Source organism: Myotis davidii, unplaced genomic scaffold (assembly GCF_000327345.1).
Source record: "Myotis davidii unplaced genomic scaffold, ASM32734v1 scaffold268, whole genome shotgun sequence".
Lineage (NCBI taxonomy): Eukaryota > Metazoa > Chordata > Mammalia > Chiroptera > Vespertilionidae > Myotis > Myotis davidii.
The window spans coordinates 2285053-2303906 of NW_006383015.1; the positions used below are offsets into that span (position 1 = coordinate 2285053).

Genomic DNA, 18854 nt, shown 5'->3' on the forward strand with positions numbered 1-18854 from the left:
TCTCTCCTGCAGCTTCTGCGGGTCTCAGTGTGCCTTTCCTTCCTTCTAGTTGTAGAGTTTACAGTCAGCCAGGCTTCCTGTGGTTCTGGATGAAGTCCGTGTTGTTTCTCTGAGGTATTAATCAATTGTTGTGAGCGGCATTAACTTCCCGGTGTTTATCTCTGCCGCCATCTTAGTTTCTCCGGGGCTCATGCTTTCTCCTGGAGCCTTTTATTACAAGCACCTTTGTGCAGTTTTAGAGGACACCTCCCCCACCCCAGCCCCCCAGTACAGAGAATTCCCAGCTAAAGTATTTTAACTAAGATAAGGCTCCAACTCATTCCCCAGTAAAAGCACATTGTGCCATTCCTGAGTTCACAGTCTATGAAACGTAACCACAACCTCTCGGAAGACACCCAGCTCTGGAAAGATTCGTTCTTGGTGTTTATTTTGCTTTTCTTCTTCCAGCTGGGGGTACGACCAAGCCAGGGAGGGGAAGCCCCGCGAGAAGTGACTTCAGAATCAGGAAGCATTGTTGTGTCTGGCCTGACTCCAGGTGTGGAGTACGTGTACACCATCTCAGTCACCAGAGACGGGCAAGAGAGAGGCACGCCCATTGTCAACAAAGTGGTGACACGTAAGAGGAGTTCTTTGCTCTTTTTTCTTTTAAGTGTTTAAAACTGTTCCACTTTCAAAGACTACCTGAAATCAATACACCCTCCCCCCCCCCTTTTTTTAAGAGAGAGAGAGAGAGGAAGGAAGAGGGATAGAGATAGAAACATTGATTGGCTGCCTCCTGCATGTATCCTACTGAGGATTGAGCCTGCAACCTGGGCATGTGTCCTGACTGGCAATCTAACTGGTGACCTGGTTCATAGGTGACACTCAACCACTGAGCCACACCTGCCAGGCCAATATCACTTTTTACATATGATAATGGCATAGGGGAAAGATCTGCCCCTACTTATATTATTAGCTGTTGCTAAATTTTGAGTAGCAAGTTCAATTTATGCCATATAGTCCATGGCATCAGAAGTGTTCTTTCCATGTCAAGAGTATTTACGAACTGGTAAGATGGAAAGGATTTCAATAGCATTGCAAAATCATTGATCATAAGAAAATTCTGTCAGAGAATTGCTTTCCACCTTGGTTTCATAGTACAACTTCTATATTTTTACTGGTTCTTTCAAAAAGAGAGAATCGAAGGAAGGAAGGAAACATAAGGAGGGAGGGAAGCATGCCATAAGTCAAGTGTTTTGTGTTAGCTTTAACTTTTAATTTTCAATTATTTTTCTAGCTTTATCTCCCCCAACAAACTTGCACCTGGATGCCAACCCTGACACCGGAGTGCTGACAGTCTCCTGGGAGAGAAGTACCACCCCGGGTAAGCCTGCGAGGCATCAGAGGGCACGTGCAAGCAATGCCTTTCCAAGACAAGGGCTGTGGAAACTGGTCCTTTCAGAGAAATGCAGGTTGAAAATGATAAGTACCTATCCCTCCATAAAAAGCACGGGGGGACATGAGTATGCATCATAGAGTGACAGGGAGGGTGTTTAACTGCATGTTTACTCAAATCACAGGAAAGAGAACAAGGCAGGTGCCTATTGAGCTCTGTACGGAGTCACGAGGGCTGTGGAAAAGCATTCTGGAAGGTGGCTTTTGCCCAGTGGCATTCAAAATTGCCAAGCAAATAGTTGAAATCATACTGCGTAATTTTTCTTTTATGAGTTATCACAGGTTCAAGTTCATTATTCAGTGAACTTTCGCATATATTTTGTCATGAGTTGCACCACAAAAATCTAAGGGTGATGGAAGGTAGAAACGATCCGCTTTGCAGAATGAAAAATTGAGACTCAGAAAAAACTGACCTACCCATGGTCACAAATTATAAATGTTACAAAATCGGGATTGTAACTAAAGTTTTCCAGACCCTTTCTCACACCCAGCATCACATATTTGGAACCTAATTGTGTGTGTTTTTTTATGTATAGTCAGTACCAAGGAATTGCTTTCATGGAGTTCCATGACTATTTTTAAAACTTTGAATGTAGCTTTTGTTCAAACTCCTTGATCACACATATTGAAACTTATCGTGAAATATTTTTAGCTATAGTAATGTTCAAGTAGCATGATGTATATACTGTGACTATGACAGGAGAGATTTTAGATATTCCTGACCTTTGCCAAGCCCATGTGAAAGTCTCTTTAAAAATAAGAAATGTTACCCAAAATGTAATTGTATTAGTTAATATTGGGTATATTAAGAGAATCACTATTGAGATATCGGGATAGTCATAAATAAGAAAATTCTAAATTAAACAAAAACAGAAGTTCCAACTCACATTGATTTCACCCATTTACTAATTCTGATTTTAGAAATAGTTTTTACATTTGCTTAGGCATACAACTAAGAGAATTATCTCTATCTGATCAATGTGTACAATCACACAGAATAAAACTAGCTCAACCTATTTTTTTTTAATCTCCCTCTGAAATAGAGTGATTCTGGTGAAGTTTTCATTATCTGTGGAAACTTTGTTTAAGCCAAAGTTATGCTATTTCCAGTCAAGTGACTGAATTTGAAACTAAATTGGCAAATTTCATGCATGTCAAAAGCTAGGTCCTTAATATTTAGCCTTAATGGATGGCCTCGCCTGCCTGTCTAGATGGTCACTAGCAAATGCAATGACCTCCGCATGTATTTCCCATCTGGTTGGATTTCCTTGTCTATACTTTTGTTTTCATCCTGTTTCTAATGGCAAAATATGCCATCATTTCCTTGCCCTTTATTAAGTTTAACCTAAATATACTTTCTCATTTACTTTAGTCTATCCCTATAGATCGCTAGTCATCACTGTTTTAATTTGAATATCTCTTCCCCCTCAGCCCTCTTATTGCCTAACTTCTATGATTCCTGAAATCTTCATCAATTAATATTCTTTCACTAGAATAAGTAGAGCCACTTCTTTCTTCCACTTTTTCTCCTTTCCTATTCCCTTCCTGTAAATTCCATAGTTAGACTTTGTATGTTAGGAGAGCCTGCTTTGCGGAATGTGCCAAGGGTTGAGAGCCATTTCATACTAAGCAGGTAAAATGGAATATTCTTCAGGTATCATGCAGATGATCCAGTAAGGACAATCAGGGTACAGGGTACAGTAGTAGAATGGTCATGGAATTTTGAGGCAGGAAAGCCTTTGGTAATCACTTTCCCATTCCAAGGTTTTCTTTAAACCAAGGATATTATTGCCTGCCTCAAAGGGTTGTTGTAAGCACTAAGGACAGTAAATCCTTAATAAATGCCAAGTCCTTTCCCCATTCCCCTTTGGGGGTTCATCATTGGATTCTGGTTTAAAATGCTCTGGGTTGCAAATCCTTCCTGCAGTCACTAACTTACCCCTTTCTGTTTTCTGCAGACATCAGTGGTTATAGAATCACCACCACCCCAACGAATGGCCAGCAGGGATATTCTTTGGAAGAAGTGGTCCATGCAGATCAGAGCTCCTGCACTTTTGAAAACCTGAGTCCTGGCCTGGAGTACAATGTCAGTGTTTACACTGTCAAAGATGACAAGGAAAGTGTCCCTATCTCTGATACCATCATCCCAGGTAATGGAAAAATAAGCTGTTATCCTCAGAATGGCAGCTGCAGTAAGAGTGGGGATTAACATCTTAATCCCCAAGTGGTTGAGTATGTCAGATAGAGGTGGGATTGAATACTGGCCTCCCAACCGCACTCTTCAAAACCGAGAAGTCAAAGCAACAATTTGGACAAATGCTTGCTGTTAACACTGCTCACTGCCTGCTTCACTGGGAAGCTGTCTGTTGCGATGAGTATGTAATGGAGTGGCAACCGTGGCATTAACTCTGTCTGCTCACATGGAAATATTACTAAAATGATGTCACGTGTCTGTAGTCAGTACTGACAGGCTAAAAGTAATATGGTAAATGCATCCCCTCAGTCCATTTGTGCCTGGTCTCACAGTCCAATTGTCAGCTGCTGGCTGTAAAATAGTACCTGTCTCCGTATGTAAGCACTGAAATAGCACCTGATAGACACATGCAATTCTTTCTGTTTCAAATCCTTCTTTTTTTAAAAATTGAAAAAAAAAAGAAAAAGAAAAAGAAAGACCACACCTTCAGGGCATTCTTTCTTGTGGATTGAAACACAGACCTGAAAAGACCTATCCAGGGATAGGCTCGTTGTTTGTCCAAAATGGGACTGTGACAGATGAAAGCGGACAGATTGTGTTCCCCTTTGCGCATTTTGGTAGAATGCTTTTAGTAGTGCTAATTAAATAACTTTGATTATGAATTAAACACAATATTGGCACTGGCCTTGGTCTCAGGCCTGTCTGTCTTCCACCTGACTGCTTTTAGATGGCACATTTCACACCATATATTCATAATGTGTTAACATTATGGCCATATCTTGTCATGAGTTTTTGTATGGGGAGAAAATGAAAAAAACTCATCAATCAAATTTTTAAACAAATCTTCCTGCAAGCTTTATTTTCCTACTAAAAAAATTTTGGATTTTTAAGACAACATTGCTGATACTACAGGTATTATGTCCAGATCCTACGGATGGTTTTGACATCCTAAACAGGCCTATAATTTTTAGGAGCCTGAGAAGTTCCAATTGTACTGTTTAGAGACATTTTCAAAATTCAAGAGAATCCCTAAGATTAGTGTAATTTGTTTGATTCTTACAGGGAAGCAAACTATTCAGGATGCTCAGGAATATTTCAGATCATTTGGAACAGACTGCATATTACCATCATTGCTTTAACATTCTGTCAATTTTACTACTAGTAACCTGATGTACACTGCTTTATTTTTTCCTCTTTTTTGCCTCTATTTTCCTTTTGCCCCCCTCTCCCCCTTTTGCTTTGTAACTCAATAGAGGTGCCCCAACTCACTGACCTAAGCTTTGTTGATATAACCGATTCAAGCATCGGCCTGCGGTGGACCCCGTTAAACTCTTCCACCATTATTGGGTACCGCATCACAGTAGTTGCGGCAGGAGAAGGTATCCCCATATTTGAAGATTTTGTGGACTCCTCAGTAGGATACTACACAGTTACAGGGCTGGAGCCGGGCATTGACTATGACATCAGCGTTATCACTCTCATTAATGGCGGAGAGAGTGCCCCTACTACACTGACACAGCAAACGGGTGAATGTTGAAAACTTCTGTGTTTGAGGCACGGATGGTGTTGCATGCTGCCACCAGTCACTGGTTAAATATGGATGTTTTCATGGGAAAGCCAGCAATTTGCCAAAGATTAAGAGAAGGTGGTTTGGGGAGTAATGAATCCAATGCAGATGCTAAACTGATTGGGTGAAGACATAATCAAGCAGTCTTAAGTAGGCTTTCATTCAAAGCACAGATATGTATAAAGCTAACAAAATGTAGATATCTGATCTACAAACACAAAATGGCAAAGATTAATTGAATTTGCAGACCTGTGATTTGTCAAATGATCTAACACGAATGCCACATTGTATCATGAGCACCAGTTATTAATAAGAAAGTACTTCCAAAATGTGCTTCCTTCTACTCTTTGATCAACTCTATCATGTTCCTTCTTTGGAGCTGACTGAAAACCCATTGAAATTTAGGGTAGAGTGGAAAGGGGTTGTTTTGAGGTAGAAAAACAAAACTTTGGCACACTCTAAGTTCTATTGCTGTGGCGAGGCAAGGAAACTCCTCTTTAACCTCAGTCTGGGACGAGCATGCAACATTATACACGTTCTCTGCCCTGCATGGTAAGGAACATGCTGAGAACCAATTTGCATGAACCCTCTTCACTTGTAAGTAGTAGTCACGGAATGGAATTGTAGCTCTCGTCCTCTCGTGTCAGGCGGACATCTAGGACCCTGTCTTCTTTTTGTCTGTGTGCATGTGTTTCTTTGGAAAGTACCGCTATGTTTCTCTTTGCTGTGTGGCAACTTGAGCCTCTTCAGCCTGGGATAAATAATCTTCAGTGATGTTAATAATGTACTTCAAAGCAACATATTTGGATGTCAATTAAAATTATTGTTTAAGATATATTGATGGCAGAAAGGTTAAAGGGGCCTAACAGTACGAGGTGTAGTGTTTTATTTTTAACAGTACAATTGACCCTTAAACAATATGGGGATTAGGATCACTGACTGCCACGCAGTTGAAAATCTATGTATAACTTTTGATACCCCTAAAACTTTATTACTAATAGCCTACTGTTGACTGGAAACCTTACTAATAACATAAACAGTCAATTAACACATATTTTGTATGTTATATAAATTATATACTATATTCTTACAGTTAAGTACGCTAGAGAAAAGAAAATGTTAAGAAAATTATAAAGAACAAAAAATACATTTACAGTATTTTTAAAAATCCAGACAGACCCACACAGTTCAAACCTGTTTTGTTCAAGGGTCAACTATAGTTTACTCTCATTTAGATTAGATTTAGATTAGACTATGCATGATGATGACTTGTTTCCTTTATGCATGAAATACTGTTTTTACCTTTCCAGCTATTTCTATTACCTTTCATTTGAAAATGATATTAATTTAGTCCTCCTTCTTATTTGAAACCAGCTGTCCCTCCTCCCACTGACCTGCGATTCACCAATGTTGGTCCAGACACTATTCGTGTCACGTGGGCCCCGCCTCCATCCATTGAATTGACCAACTTCCTGGTGCGCTACTCACCTGTGAAAAATGAGGAGGATGTTGCAGAGTTGTCCATTTCTCCATCAGACAACGCAGTGGTCTTGACAAGTAAGAGGTCAAATGTCTGTTCAATAAATACCAAGCATAAGGAAAGAATTCTGAGTTCTCAGGTGGGAGCAAATAAGATCAAAACAGCTACAATGGAAGTACAAACTAAACTCCAAATCTGACCCGAGGCTTTGTAAATTTTGAAAGATGTCATGTTTATTGTTATTTTAATACATCTTTCATATCTACAACTTTAAAAAAATCATAGTGGAAAACACCAGCAATGAAGTTCAAAGACTTCAAACACGCTCTGCTTCCAAATAAGCACATTAAAATAATGTATGTCAGGAGAAATTACATGACTAAATTTGAATGTTTGGAGAGAAAATGAAAATTGAGAATAATGTCCCTGTATCTATTTTATTATCTCTTTTTTTCCCCAAGTGTCAGCAGGCAGTCTGTTTAGCATCTGAAAACATGGAAACAGTGACTGGTTACTCAGGATAGATCAGGATGCTCTTTGAAGAAAGAGCCAGTTTGATTTGTACTTCAGAAAGAATCTGTTGGCGGGATTTCTCTTAAGGCTGAGGACTTAGAAAACAACTGACATGAAAATAAACAACAACAACCAATTTTGGAAATTGCCTCTTTCCAGTTCCTACTCTTTTGAAATAGATATCGTTTATTGAAGAAAATTTAAGTGGGCTGCAACATGGTGCTGTGTTTCAAGTCAATGTTGTTTTTCAGCATTTTCACTTTTCTAGTTAAAAGACATACATAAGAACAGCCAAAGTTAAGACATAAGACAGAAATAGTTCATATTTAGGTCCATTACCAAACGGTGGTCTAAAAACATTCTCTATGTTTCAAGACATAGTATGACCATAGTTTTGGTTTCTCATTTTGTGGCTGAGGGCAAGAGCATCCCTGTATCTACCTATCAGCGGGAAGGTTGTTTCGATCTGGAGCACCCTGTGATCAGTAGCTATAACTTCACCCAATGCAGAAGCCCTGCTTCAGGACTACCATCTGCCCCCATCATAGCCACAGATCTGTCACATGTCCATCCTGTGTTCTAAGACCTCATTCTAGATCCTTCTCTAGATCTCAAGGTAGCCATTTCCCCCTAGAGCAGCAGTTGCCAAACGGTGGTCCATGGACCCCTGGTGGTCCGTGAATTCCAAAAGGTTGGCAACTGCTGGTTTAAAGAAACCTTTGGAGCAGTGGTCGCCAACCAGTGGTCTGTGAGGTCCAAAAGGTTGGCTACCGCTGCCCTCGAGTAGCCATTATATCCTATTTTACAGATGAAGCAATGGAGGTGCCCAGTGTTTAAGTAAATTGCCCCTGGCCAAGCAGAAAGGAGGAAAGGAGTCCAAGCTCCAGGGACCTCTGCAGAAAGGCTGAAGGGAAGATGATATGAGGGGATGGGGATTTTTGAGTAGGAGGTCAATGGTTAGAAACCTTACTCTGTATCTTTATTCCTCAAAATAGGAAGATATCCAGGAATGTATATTTAAATTTTTTAAGCCGCGTGCGGTGGTGCGTGCCTGTAGCCCCAGCTACTCGGGAGGCTGAGGCTGGAGGATCGCTTGAGCCCAGGAGTTCTGGGCTGTAGTGCGCTATGCCTATTGGGTGTCCGCACTAAGTTCGGCATCAATATGGTGAGCTCCCAGGAGCGGGGGGCCACCAGGTTGCCTAAGGAGGAGTGAACCAGCCCAGTTCGTCAGGTCAGAGACGGAGCAGGTCAAAGCTCCCATCCTGATCAGTAGTGGGATCGCGCCTGTGAATAGCCACTGCACTCCAGCCTGGGCAACATAGCGAGACCCCGTCTCTAAAAAAAAAAAAAAAAATTAAGTGTCTGCTCTTACCTTGATATGTCAGAACCAATCACTTCCAGTAAAGGTTAATTGTTAAGACCATGGGTCATGGTCTGGGTCAACTCCTGTAGGATCTTGGGCAAGTATATCAAAGGAGATAACTTTATGCCTCAGTTTTCTTATTTGTAAAGTGGGAATAATTGTAAACCAATCTTTTGGAGGTAATGGATTTGTTCTTTAATGTGGTGATGGTTTCACAAGTGTATACATATGTCAAAGCCTATCAAACTGTACATTTAAAATATATGCAGTTTATTATATGGCCATATAGCTGCTTTTAAAAAGTAGCAGACTACCTCACTGGGTTGTTCTGAGGAGTAAATGACAATCCACAGTGCCAAGGTCATTGTCAGCACATGACCCCAACAGACGTACTATTAAGTGGGTGATAGAAATATTACTATGCTACAGCAACTCCATCTTATTGCAGATCGGGCTGAGTCACATGCATAGAGGTGGAACAGAGGCCAGGGTTTAGAGATGCTACAGGGCAAGGTGACCTTTCCTTATCACCCAGTTGCAGCCCATCTCCGGGTAGCCACCCACATTCACTTAGGAATAAGTAGGCTGTAGGACCAGACTCTTGGATATTTTGTAAGGTGAAATAGTCCCAGGGGTGCTTAGGTTTTGGTGCTTTCAAGGGCAGTTTTAAAGTAAGTCCCACTTACCTCTTCAGATCTCCTGCCTGGCACAGAATATTTGGTCAGCGTCTCCAGTGTTTATGAACAACACGAGAGCACACCTCTCAGAGGAAGACAGAGAACAGGTGAGTCATGTTGGCAATATGCTTATCAAGTAGCATTCACCTACTAATTTTAAATAACAAAAATGGAATCCTCCTTCTAAAAATGCGTCTCCATCTGTTGTGGTGGTGATGGTGGTGCTCGTAGCCTTGTCATTACTTTGTGATCACTGGTCTTGAAAATTAAAAGACGCCTTATTCAACTATTACCCTGACTTCCTGTCACTAAGATTCTACTCTCTGTTTCCAGAGAAGACTGAAATTAGTCCAGAAACTTTGTTGTCTTTTTAAAAATTCTCCCAAGAAGAATATCTCATAATGTCTATTATTTAGGGATGATAAACATTCCTTCTCTTTAGCGAGCTCTGTCTAATGGCTGACCCAACACTGTCATTGTCATATTTTCCCTCTTTTACTAAGTCAACAAGTTTATCTCTTTTTTTCTACTTTATTAAATCTTCATTTACTGTAAAAATGAAGTTGAATTGAATTCCATAACGTGATGTCCTTTCTTAAAGGTATTTCTTTTAATTTTTCCCTTTAAAAAAGTGCAATGTAATATATCCACTAATTTATTCATTACAGTCCACTTGCTTCCAAAAAGGTGTTGTGATATCTCAATTTGGTTTGAGTATGTTATCGAATAGAATAAGTAAATGTTTTAACTGAAACAGAAATTGTTAGAAGTCCCAGAGAGGTTACATGATTTGAATTTGAGATAAACTCCAAATTCTCTCTGGTTTTTCTGCACTGCACTAAATTCCGATTCATGAGGAATTACTTGCATTGTAACTTGTCTAGAATAATGTCTTAGTTTCAGAAACTTTCATATTAGGCATCATCATCATCTGTTGACATATCAGTTCCCTCTTGAGTGTAGAAAGCTTCTTTGAGAGCCAAACACTTAACTCAAGAGTGGGAAGACCTTCTCACTTTCAGAGATTCACTTATAGGATAGAAATGCAGACTACTGAACACTGAAACACTTAAAAATATCAATTCCTAGAATATCTTAAACACCTTTTCTTCAATAGCATGTAGAAACCTCCTGTAATGATACTTGGAATGCTTAGCAAAAGAACAAAGAAAAGAATGCTTGAGTTGGCCATTTTGAACTGAGTCAGTTTATGATTTTGAAGTTTATATGTGGTTTAGAATCAGTCCATCATAACCTGAGTTTATGGCAATTCCTTGTGTTAATGAAAAAAACAAACAGAAACATCAGATGTATGTTACTTTCCACTATTTTCTCACTTCCTAATCTGGTGGTGTTCCCCGCCCTCTCTCTCTTTTTCCCTGGGTGGGAAAAACAGGTCTTGATTCCCCAACTGGCATTGACTTTTCTGAAATCACTGCCAACTCTTTCACGGTGCATTGGATTGCTCCTCGAGCCACCATCACTGGCTACAGGATTCGCCATCATCCTGAACATGCTGGTGGAAGACCTCGAGAAGATCGAGTGCCCCCGACTCGGAATTCCATCACCCTCACCAACCTCAATCCAGGCACAGAATATGTGGTCAGCATTGTTGCACTCAATGGCAGAGAGGAAAGTCCCTCATTGGTTGGTCAGCAATCAACAGGTAACTTGTTTTCTGGTCTTCAACGAATTTCAGAGGAATTTCCTATGCAAGTGGTATCTTCTGTGAAATAGGTTGGTGTTGTCTGAGTCATCATCTCTTAAAAATTAGATCATGGTTATGAGACATAGGGAAGTGACAGAATATATGGAGAAAAATCTCCATCTTAGAGTATATGAGAGAAGATACTTTTTTTTATTCTAAGAAATGTCTCACCTGATTTAGGTATTTATGCATTTTTAATAACTGCAGTCTTATTCAAAATATAGAAAACAATCATGATTATTTTAATGTAATAGTGTGAAAGTTCTTGGTAGATGCTGAAGTACTTAAGGGAGTATTATCATGATATTTGTACCCTAGTCTCAAATGGATTAACAAAAAGACAAGGGGAGGGGTGCAAATGTTACCAATTGTCAGATACCTAAAGGAAGGGGATATGGGTGTTCATTATATTATTTTTGTGGCTTTTTTGTTGTTTTAAAATTTTTCAGAAAAGAAAGTTGAGGGGGGAAAAAACCCATTCAATAAATTGGAAATAATCATTTTTATCAGAATTTGAATTGACTCTTTAACCCCTTACCTTGTTCATAATTTTTCATTTTGCTAAATTTGTATATTATTTACACTGTTATATAAAAAACTCACAATTATCTGGAAAATGAGCAAAGAGTGAATCTGGGCATTGTGTGAAAGTTACAGATGTGAGAACTTTCCCTTGCTTTTTCTAGTGTCTGATGTTCCAAGGGACCTGGAAATTATTGCCACAAACCCCACCAGCCTACTGATCAGCTGGGAAGCTCCCGCTGTCACAGTGAGATATTACAGGATCACCTATGGAGAAACAGGTGCGTTAGTCAAATGCTATTTCACCCTCTAATCAAATCAGATCCTGTTGTGGGTAATCTGAAATCCCAACGGTGAACACATAATCAAAGAAAGCTTGGCAAGTTCATTCAATGGAGCCTCGTCTTTTCCAAGAATATGTGGAAAATATGCATGAAATAATTGATAGTAAAATCAAGGTGAAAGTTGTTTGTGTAGTCTTAGAGGGGGAATAGTAGAGTTGAAGAAGAAAGGATTGCAAGTTCACATACCTATTATCAGCAGTGAAATGATAAGCGATTTGTATTTTTCTTTTTACTTGTTTGTATTTTCAAAATTTTATTTTACATGAATAGATTCTCTTAAAATTTTGAAAAAGGAACACAGCTTATGCAATCCTGGGTTGAGGATTTACCTTATTCTCCCTTCTCATGTTAATCTACAATTCTGACTTTTTTGTTCAAGCCCTATTAAGAGCACCTTTTTAAAGGGTCACTTGCAGGCTGCCCTCAATACATTAATGCAGTAACTCAGCAATCCCCAAGTATCTCTCAGCCACTCACACTTTTACTAACTTCTTTTCAAACAGGAGGACACAGCCCTGTCCAGGAGTTCACTGTGCCTGGGAGCAAGTCTACAGCAGAAATCAAGGGCCTTAAACCTGGAGTAGATTACACCATCACTGTGTATGCTGTCACAGGCCGGGGGGACAGCCCGGCAAGCAGCAAGCCAGTTTCCATTGATTACCGGACAGGTATTGATGCTTCTGGGATGAAGAGAACACCTACTGCCAACAGTTTTAAACCAAATGTACAAGGAAATACCCACAAGGGCAGGGATTTTTGTCTGTTTTGTTAATTGATGTATTCCACATGCCTACAATAGAGAGACATAGAAAGTGTTTAATGAATGAATGAATGAGCTGATATGGTAAGAAGGTAAACACCTAAGTTAGAATGTAGTTTTTGTGTGAATGAAGCAGCCATCTTGAAAATAGGTAATGGTATCAAGATGCTTACCTCACCTCTCAAAAGTTATCTCTGTTTCTACAAAAGAAAAACTTGGGAGTCGTTAATCATAGTAAGAGATTATCCTATGTGTAGCAGAACTGGAGACAAGGACTTGTCCAGTCTTGTTTCATGGGCTGTGGCTTCATTGGTTTCTCTCTTTTTTTTTTTTTAGAAATTGATAAACCATCACAGATGCATGTCACTGATGTTCAGGACAATAGCATCAGTGTCAGGTGGCTGCCATCAAGCTCCCCTGTCACTGGCTACAGAGTGACCACTGTTCCCAAAAATGGCCTGGGACCAACAAAAACTAAAACTGCAGGTCCAGGTAAGAATTGCAGCATCTCACATGCACCAGAAAAAAATAGGAGGCCCACTTTATGTTAAATTTTCCCCATTTGTGAATTCAGGGCTCACAATTGTTACTCCCTCCACAATAGAATTTTTTCGAATAAGTGCATTTCTGTTTTTCCATGCATAGCCCTGCTTAATGGTGTGGACATCTTAAATGATGAGATCCACCTTTGTGGTTTTGTTCACTGTGCACACCAAGAGAGAGATTGGCTTAAATGATTTTTTAAATATCCTTTTAGCCCTTGTTTTTGTTTTTATATAAAATACTTGTGAAATGAAGATCTTAAGGCAATATTGTTTTTTTTTTCAAATACGAGTGAAAGTTTATTTAGAAAGTCACAGAGGTAGAAAAAGTGAGCCAGCTGGGCTGTGTGGGCTCAGGAAACAAGTTACAGATGCAAAAAAAGGGTCTTTGGAGCTTAGGGGAGAGAGAAGCAAAGGTATTTGCCATCAAGCAAGAAGGGGGAGCGGGGGAGTAAAGACATTCTACAGAGAGAGAGAGAGAGAAAACGCGCCTTAAGGCAATATCTTATAGTCAAGTTAATTTTCTTTTTTTTCAAAATTGTTATCATTCATTGTTGGGGGTATCATATTACATTTTGGAGCTTATTCTGTAGTGTGACTGTACTCCAATATGATGATTTGTATTAGCAATGAACACATTTATCCAAGAGGAAATCCATGTCTGACTCCTCTATATTTTCCTGATAAGTCTACCAATGAAAATCTAGGCCACCACACATTTCCTACTGAAATCTGAATGTCCGTTGGATGACATTACAGTGGAATGACATAGATGCTGCATTTGCTTTTCACTCCCTTTGCAGATCAAACAGAAATGACCATTGAAGGCTTGCAGCCCACAGTGGAGTATGAGGTCAGTGTCTACGCTCAGAGTCAAAACGGAGAGAGTCAGCCTCTGGTCCAGACGGCCGTCACCAGTACGTAACCCGTGCTCATCTTCCATTTTCAAAGTCAGATCTTGTTCTTAGGCACCTGAATGCCCTCTGCATGTCATTTGCGATTATACACAGGGAAAGCCAACTGGTTGGTCAGTTTCTATGTTGAATTGAGCCCTTTACAAGCATATTTTTTCCTCCCAGTTCCAAGCAATGAACATAGAGGGAAAGAAGTTGTGGAACCACCATAGTTAGTTGCTGTGCTTTAAGTTTCTTTTGCTTAAATGGCCTCAGCAAAAGCTTATTTGCCTATTGCATATCTACAGAATATTTTGCCAACACTGTCTTTTCTACAACTGGATGGTAAAGTTGATTAAAGTCTTTCTCATGAAGCTTGTATGTTTGGAGCATTTGCAGGACTGTGGCTGCACCAGAGTTATTAAAGAAGGATTATAAAAATCTAAATCTAGCATTGAAAATCAATTTTACCATTCCAAAAGGTGTAGAAAATCCAGGTCTGTGAGATTGACATCACATTGCAAAAATAAATTATGGTACAAAATCTTAACATCAACGCAAATACGTCCTCTTTGAGAGGACACTTTGCAAGGTGTCTACACATCTTGTGTACACCTGTTTTAATAAATGATGTGACATCAAATATTTTCAAAATCAAAAATACTTCAACAGGATCAGGTAATTTTCTCTGTAATAGTTGGGTTGATTGGAATTTAATTCATCAAAGAGAATGGTATCTGCAAAACTGCTTTGCATGTTATAAAAAAAATGCTTATTTCACAACTTGCTTTTCACATAACCTCTTACCATTAATTTGCCTAACAGACATTGATCGCCCTAAAGGACTGGCATTCACTGATGTGGATGTCGATTCCATCAAAATTGCTTGGGAAAGCCCACAGGGGCAAGTTTCCAGGTACAGGGTGACCTACTCGAGCCCTGAGGATGGAATCCATGAGCTATTCCCTGATGGTGAAGAAGACACTGCAGAGCTGAAAGGCCTCAGGCCTGGTTCTGAGTACACAGTCAGTGTGATTGCCTTGCACGGTGATATGGAGAGCCAGCCCTTGATTGGAACCCAGTCCACAGGTATATCGTTAATTGCCCCACTGGGTGCTCATGGGAGCAGAGGCTTTATGCCCTGCTTAATGAATTTATCAGGCTATTAATTTCCACGTAAGGGGGTAAAAAAATAAAAAGTTGCCTCTGTTAGGAAAGGCCCTCTTTACGAGGAATTATACTAAACAGTGAAGTTTAGGTGATCTTTAAATCAAGTCTAATACGCGGACATTTTGGAGTAACTTGGCTCATCAACAAGGCCATAAAATGAGACATTTGAAGATAATTCTAAAATTGTGGATTATTTTCTGAGCTATGCCTCCCTGTGGCTATACTCACTGTGTATAAAGAAAAGGAGTTTGGCATCCTAGAGCTTACTCTACCAAAGGAACCCAAAAGGAGCCATTTCATAGCAGCATAATTCTGAGAACACGTGGGTAAGACCTTCCTTCTCTGGTTAGATAATCGTGTGCCCGGTGTGTAATTTGCTTAAAGGATTGAGAATCAGACACATAGGGCACATGCTTTCCACAATACTTTATCTTCTTGTGCTTTGTTTCTGAAGCACGGGGGAATGCTAAGATATGTCCTTGTGACAGCAGAAACCCTGCAGGTGACAATCTGTGTTATTGCTCTTTGCTTCTCTTTGCTGCTTCTGTTATGATCCAATTTTCTTATGCTGCACCACAGAGAATACTTCAAATTTAGTAGTGATATCTGCCACAGGGTCCAAATAAAGCGAATCAAAACATAATTCTAACTTTGGGGGCATGGAATTCTCTGGGAAATGGATTTCCATACGAGGATAATTTATATCGGAAAAGGGCTATTGCTCATCTTTCCGTACAAATGGAAAATCAATGTCAATGGCCTAAATCAGTCATTCTGACTTTTCAAAAAATATTTTAAGGGAAAGCAAAAACATCGTCTAAAACCTAAAGTCTTTCAGAATTCTGACATTTACCTGTGTTTCCAGTGATGCTGAACATTGGTGGATATAAAACATGCTTTCAGCAAACATTTTCTTCATTTTGCATCCCTTCTTGTTGTACTTTCTCGTACTGAATCTTTGATCAGGGAAATCACCTAACCCAAACCAAGCACAATCTATTCTACTTCTTGGAATTCACTTTATTGTCCGTTTTCCCCATTTCCTATAAGATAACCTCTAACCAATGACCCTCCTGACAGCCATTCCTGCACCAACCAACCTGAGGTTCATTCAGGTTACACCAACGAGCCTGACTGCCCAGTGGACAGCTCCTAATGTTCAGCTCACTGGATATCGGGTGCGGGTGACCCCCAAGGAGAAGACGGGACCAATGAAAGAAATCAACCTTGCTCCCGATAGCTCATCTGTGGTTGTATCAGGACTCATGGTAAGAAATGCTCTTTTTCATTGAAATAAACAAGTAGGCCATCTCTAACAGTTTAAGGTGGTAGAAATATAATATCATAGTTAATGTAATGATATTCTTGGCACCTGCCATCAAATACTTTTATTGTGATTTTGTATCAGTTTTATAAATAGCTTTGGATTGTGCACAGTTCTTTAAATGTATTCTGTTCACTTTAAAAGGGTATGTGTGGGTGCAGGGGGAAATTTATATACAGGTTGAACACATGTATCTTCTTAGTTATTATACATTTTCTGTGCTCGGTTACTTTGGCAGGGAATATTCTCCAGCCTGACCCTACCTTCATAAAAACACTTTTAGTCCTTCTGGACTTGTGTGCAAAAAACTAACCAATAACCTAGGAAATTGATATACAGTTAACATAAGTCCAATTCCAGAAGAAACTATAGAAAGAGGGTTCAGAGATAGAGTCGTCTCTTTGCTTCTCTATGATAGAAAAATTCAGTTTATACCTGTCTGTTCATAAAGAAACAGGCTAATACTCATTTTCCTCATTTTGTATAAGCTTAGGATAAGTGTATCAGTTATGGCTTACTTGGGCTTTACCCTTAAGGGCATTTTAAAATTCATATAATTTAAATTTGTTGTTGATCACCTGTAGTGTAGGAAGGAAATTAATCTAGGAATGTATAGTGCTGTAGGTTTTGCTAGTTTATTTATTTTTCTTTTATAACTATGGCATCTTTCTAATGCAGCAGTGAAAGTCCCCAGGCTTCCGATTGCTAAAGCTTACCGTGCCCTTCTTTCTAGGTGGCCACCAAATATGAAGTGAGTGTCTACGCTCTTAAGGACACTTTGACAAGCAGACCAGCTCAAGGAGTTGTCACTACCTTGGAAAGTGAGTGATCAAACTTTTAAGTATCAAAAAACATTCTGTATAAACAAAAATTAAAGAATGCTAAATGGTTTTCTAGATCACTAAGTTAACAATGGAGTGATTCCCAATCTGGGAATTGATTAGCTTGCCCATCTTTTTGACTTAACTACTGGTGCCTTTGGTGTTATGAACAAAGACTAGTTTATGTTCTACTTGTTAAAATAGGGATGGCATTGCATCTGTTGAGAGAGAAAAAATATGAAGCCCTATGGAAATGACACAATACTAGCATTGCATATATATATATCATTGCTGGCTGGCAATTATTCTAACTCCTGCTACACATATTTTACATTTTAATAAATTAATAACTTTCACCTTTATTGAGGGATTTGTAGATGCTATAAACCAGCTTTGGGAACCACTGGTAGTATCTCTTACAAGCTTTTCAGTTCTTCCGAAAAGAAAAGGTGAATATTTTTATATTTCGAATTATTGTCAACCTTTGTTTCTGGATGCCATAGGAGAAATGCTCTGCACTGTCATGTGTAGAAATGGATGTATTTGTTGTATAATAAGGAAACATTTAAAATATCAAAACCTTACCCATATGAGCACTAATCTCAGGCTATGATCCCATGCAGATGTCAGCCCTCCAAGAAGGGCCCGTGTGACAGATGCTACTGAGACCACCATCACCATTAGCTGGAGAACCAAGACTGAGACGATCACTGGCTTCCAGGTGGATGCCGTACCAGGAAATGGCCAGACTCCAGTTCAGAGAATGATCAGCCCCGATGTCAGAAGTTACACCATCACAGGTCAGGGCACTCGCTGTGCGGACCACACTTGCTCACTGCTGCTCACAACATCCATTAGTTCATTAGTTATTCCAGCACTTACACTGATTAAATTATTTCCAAAGCGTTATGATAACCCAGCTCTGTTCTTTAAAAGCTTATTTTTAAACAATAATCAGAATTGGTTTGTCCTGTGAATGCCTGATTTTATCTAATGTTTGCAAGAGAAATGGCCTGAGTTCCACTCATCATTTTGATTTTTAATCATTGTACCCTTTCTTATATTAAAAAATTGTAACATAATGCTTATAACTAAAATAAACTAAAATGGTTCAACATTAACATCGATGATATAGCGTGATTAAATTTAAAAAATCAAACAACACTACTTTATAAAGATCAAAGTTGTTGTCAGAGAATGTTCCATATCTGGGTTAATTCAGCTCTCTTTGAGATTTAAAATTCTGATTCCAGTTACCAATCAAAGACCATCTAATTATGATAAAGAGAACAGTTATTACCCATACCATGTTCTAACTGTATTGTTCAAATATGAACCACTTCTGTCGTTCATATAAACATGCGAGGGTAGAGGAACCATGAAAATTGCAGATGAGTTGAAACTTCCTAGTGAATCAAGATCAGATAAAAATTGTCTCTTCACAAATCCCAGGTTTACAACCCGGCACTGACTACAAGATCTACTTGTACACCCTGAATGACAACGCCCGGAGCTCCCCAGTCGTCATCGACGCCTCCACGG

General features: G+C 39.4%; 1 protein-coding gene across 4 annotated transcripts in view; it reads left to right on the forward strand.

The window, feature by feature from the left end:
* The window catches only part of FN1 (fibronectin 1), a 68974-nt gene that overhangs the window by 37451 nt on the left and 12669 nt on the right, over positions 1-18854 (forward strand). For 3 of the 4 annotated variants that reach the window (XM_006778924.2, XM_006778925.2, XM_006778926.2), the window contains exons 22-35: positions 448-616; positions 1277-1363; positions 3393-3584; positions 6570-6752; positions 9246-9335; positions 10625-10894; positions 11623-11739; positions 12306-12470; positions 12899-13054; positions 13908-14021; positions 16248-16435; positions 17225-17312; positions 17936-18112; positions 18765-18854. In XM_006778924.2, coding sequence (XP_006778987.1) covers positions 448-616; positions 1277-1363; positions 3393-3584; positions 6570-6752; positions 9246-9335; positions 10625-10894; positions 11623-11739; positions 12306-12470; positions 12899-13054; positions 13908-14021; positions 16248-16435; positions 17225-17312; positions 17936-18112; positions 18765-18854 — 2086 coding nt within the window. Of the gene's footprint in view, positions 1-447; positions 617-1276; positions 1364-3392; positions 3585-4881; positions 5155-6569; positions 6753-9245; positions 9336-10624; positions 10895-11622; positions 11740-12305; positions 12471-12898; positions 13055-13907; positions 14022-14822; positions 15087-16247; positions 16436-17224; positions 17313-17935; positions 18113-18764 lie in introns of all 4 variants that reach the window. The other variant, XM_006778927.2, reaches the window with a different exon arrangement.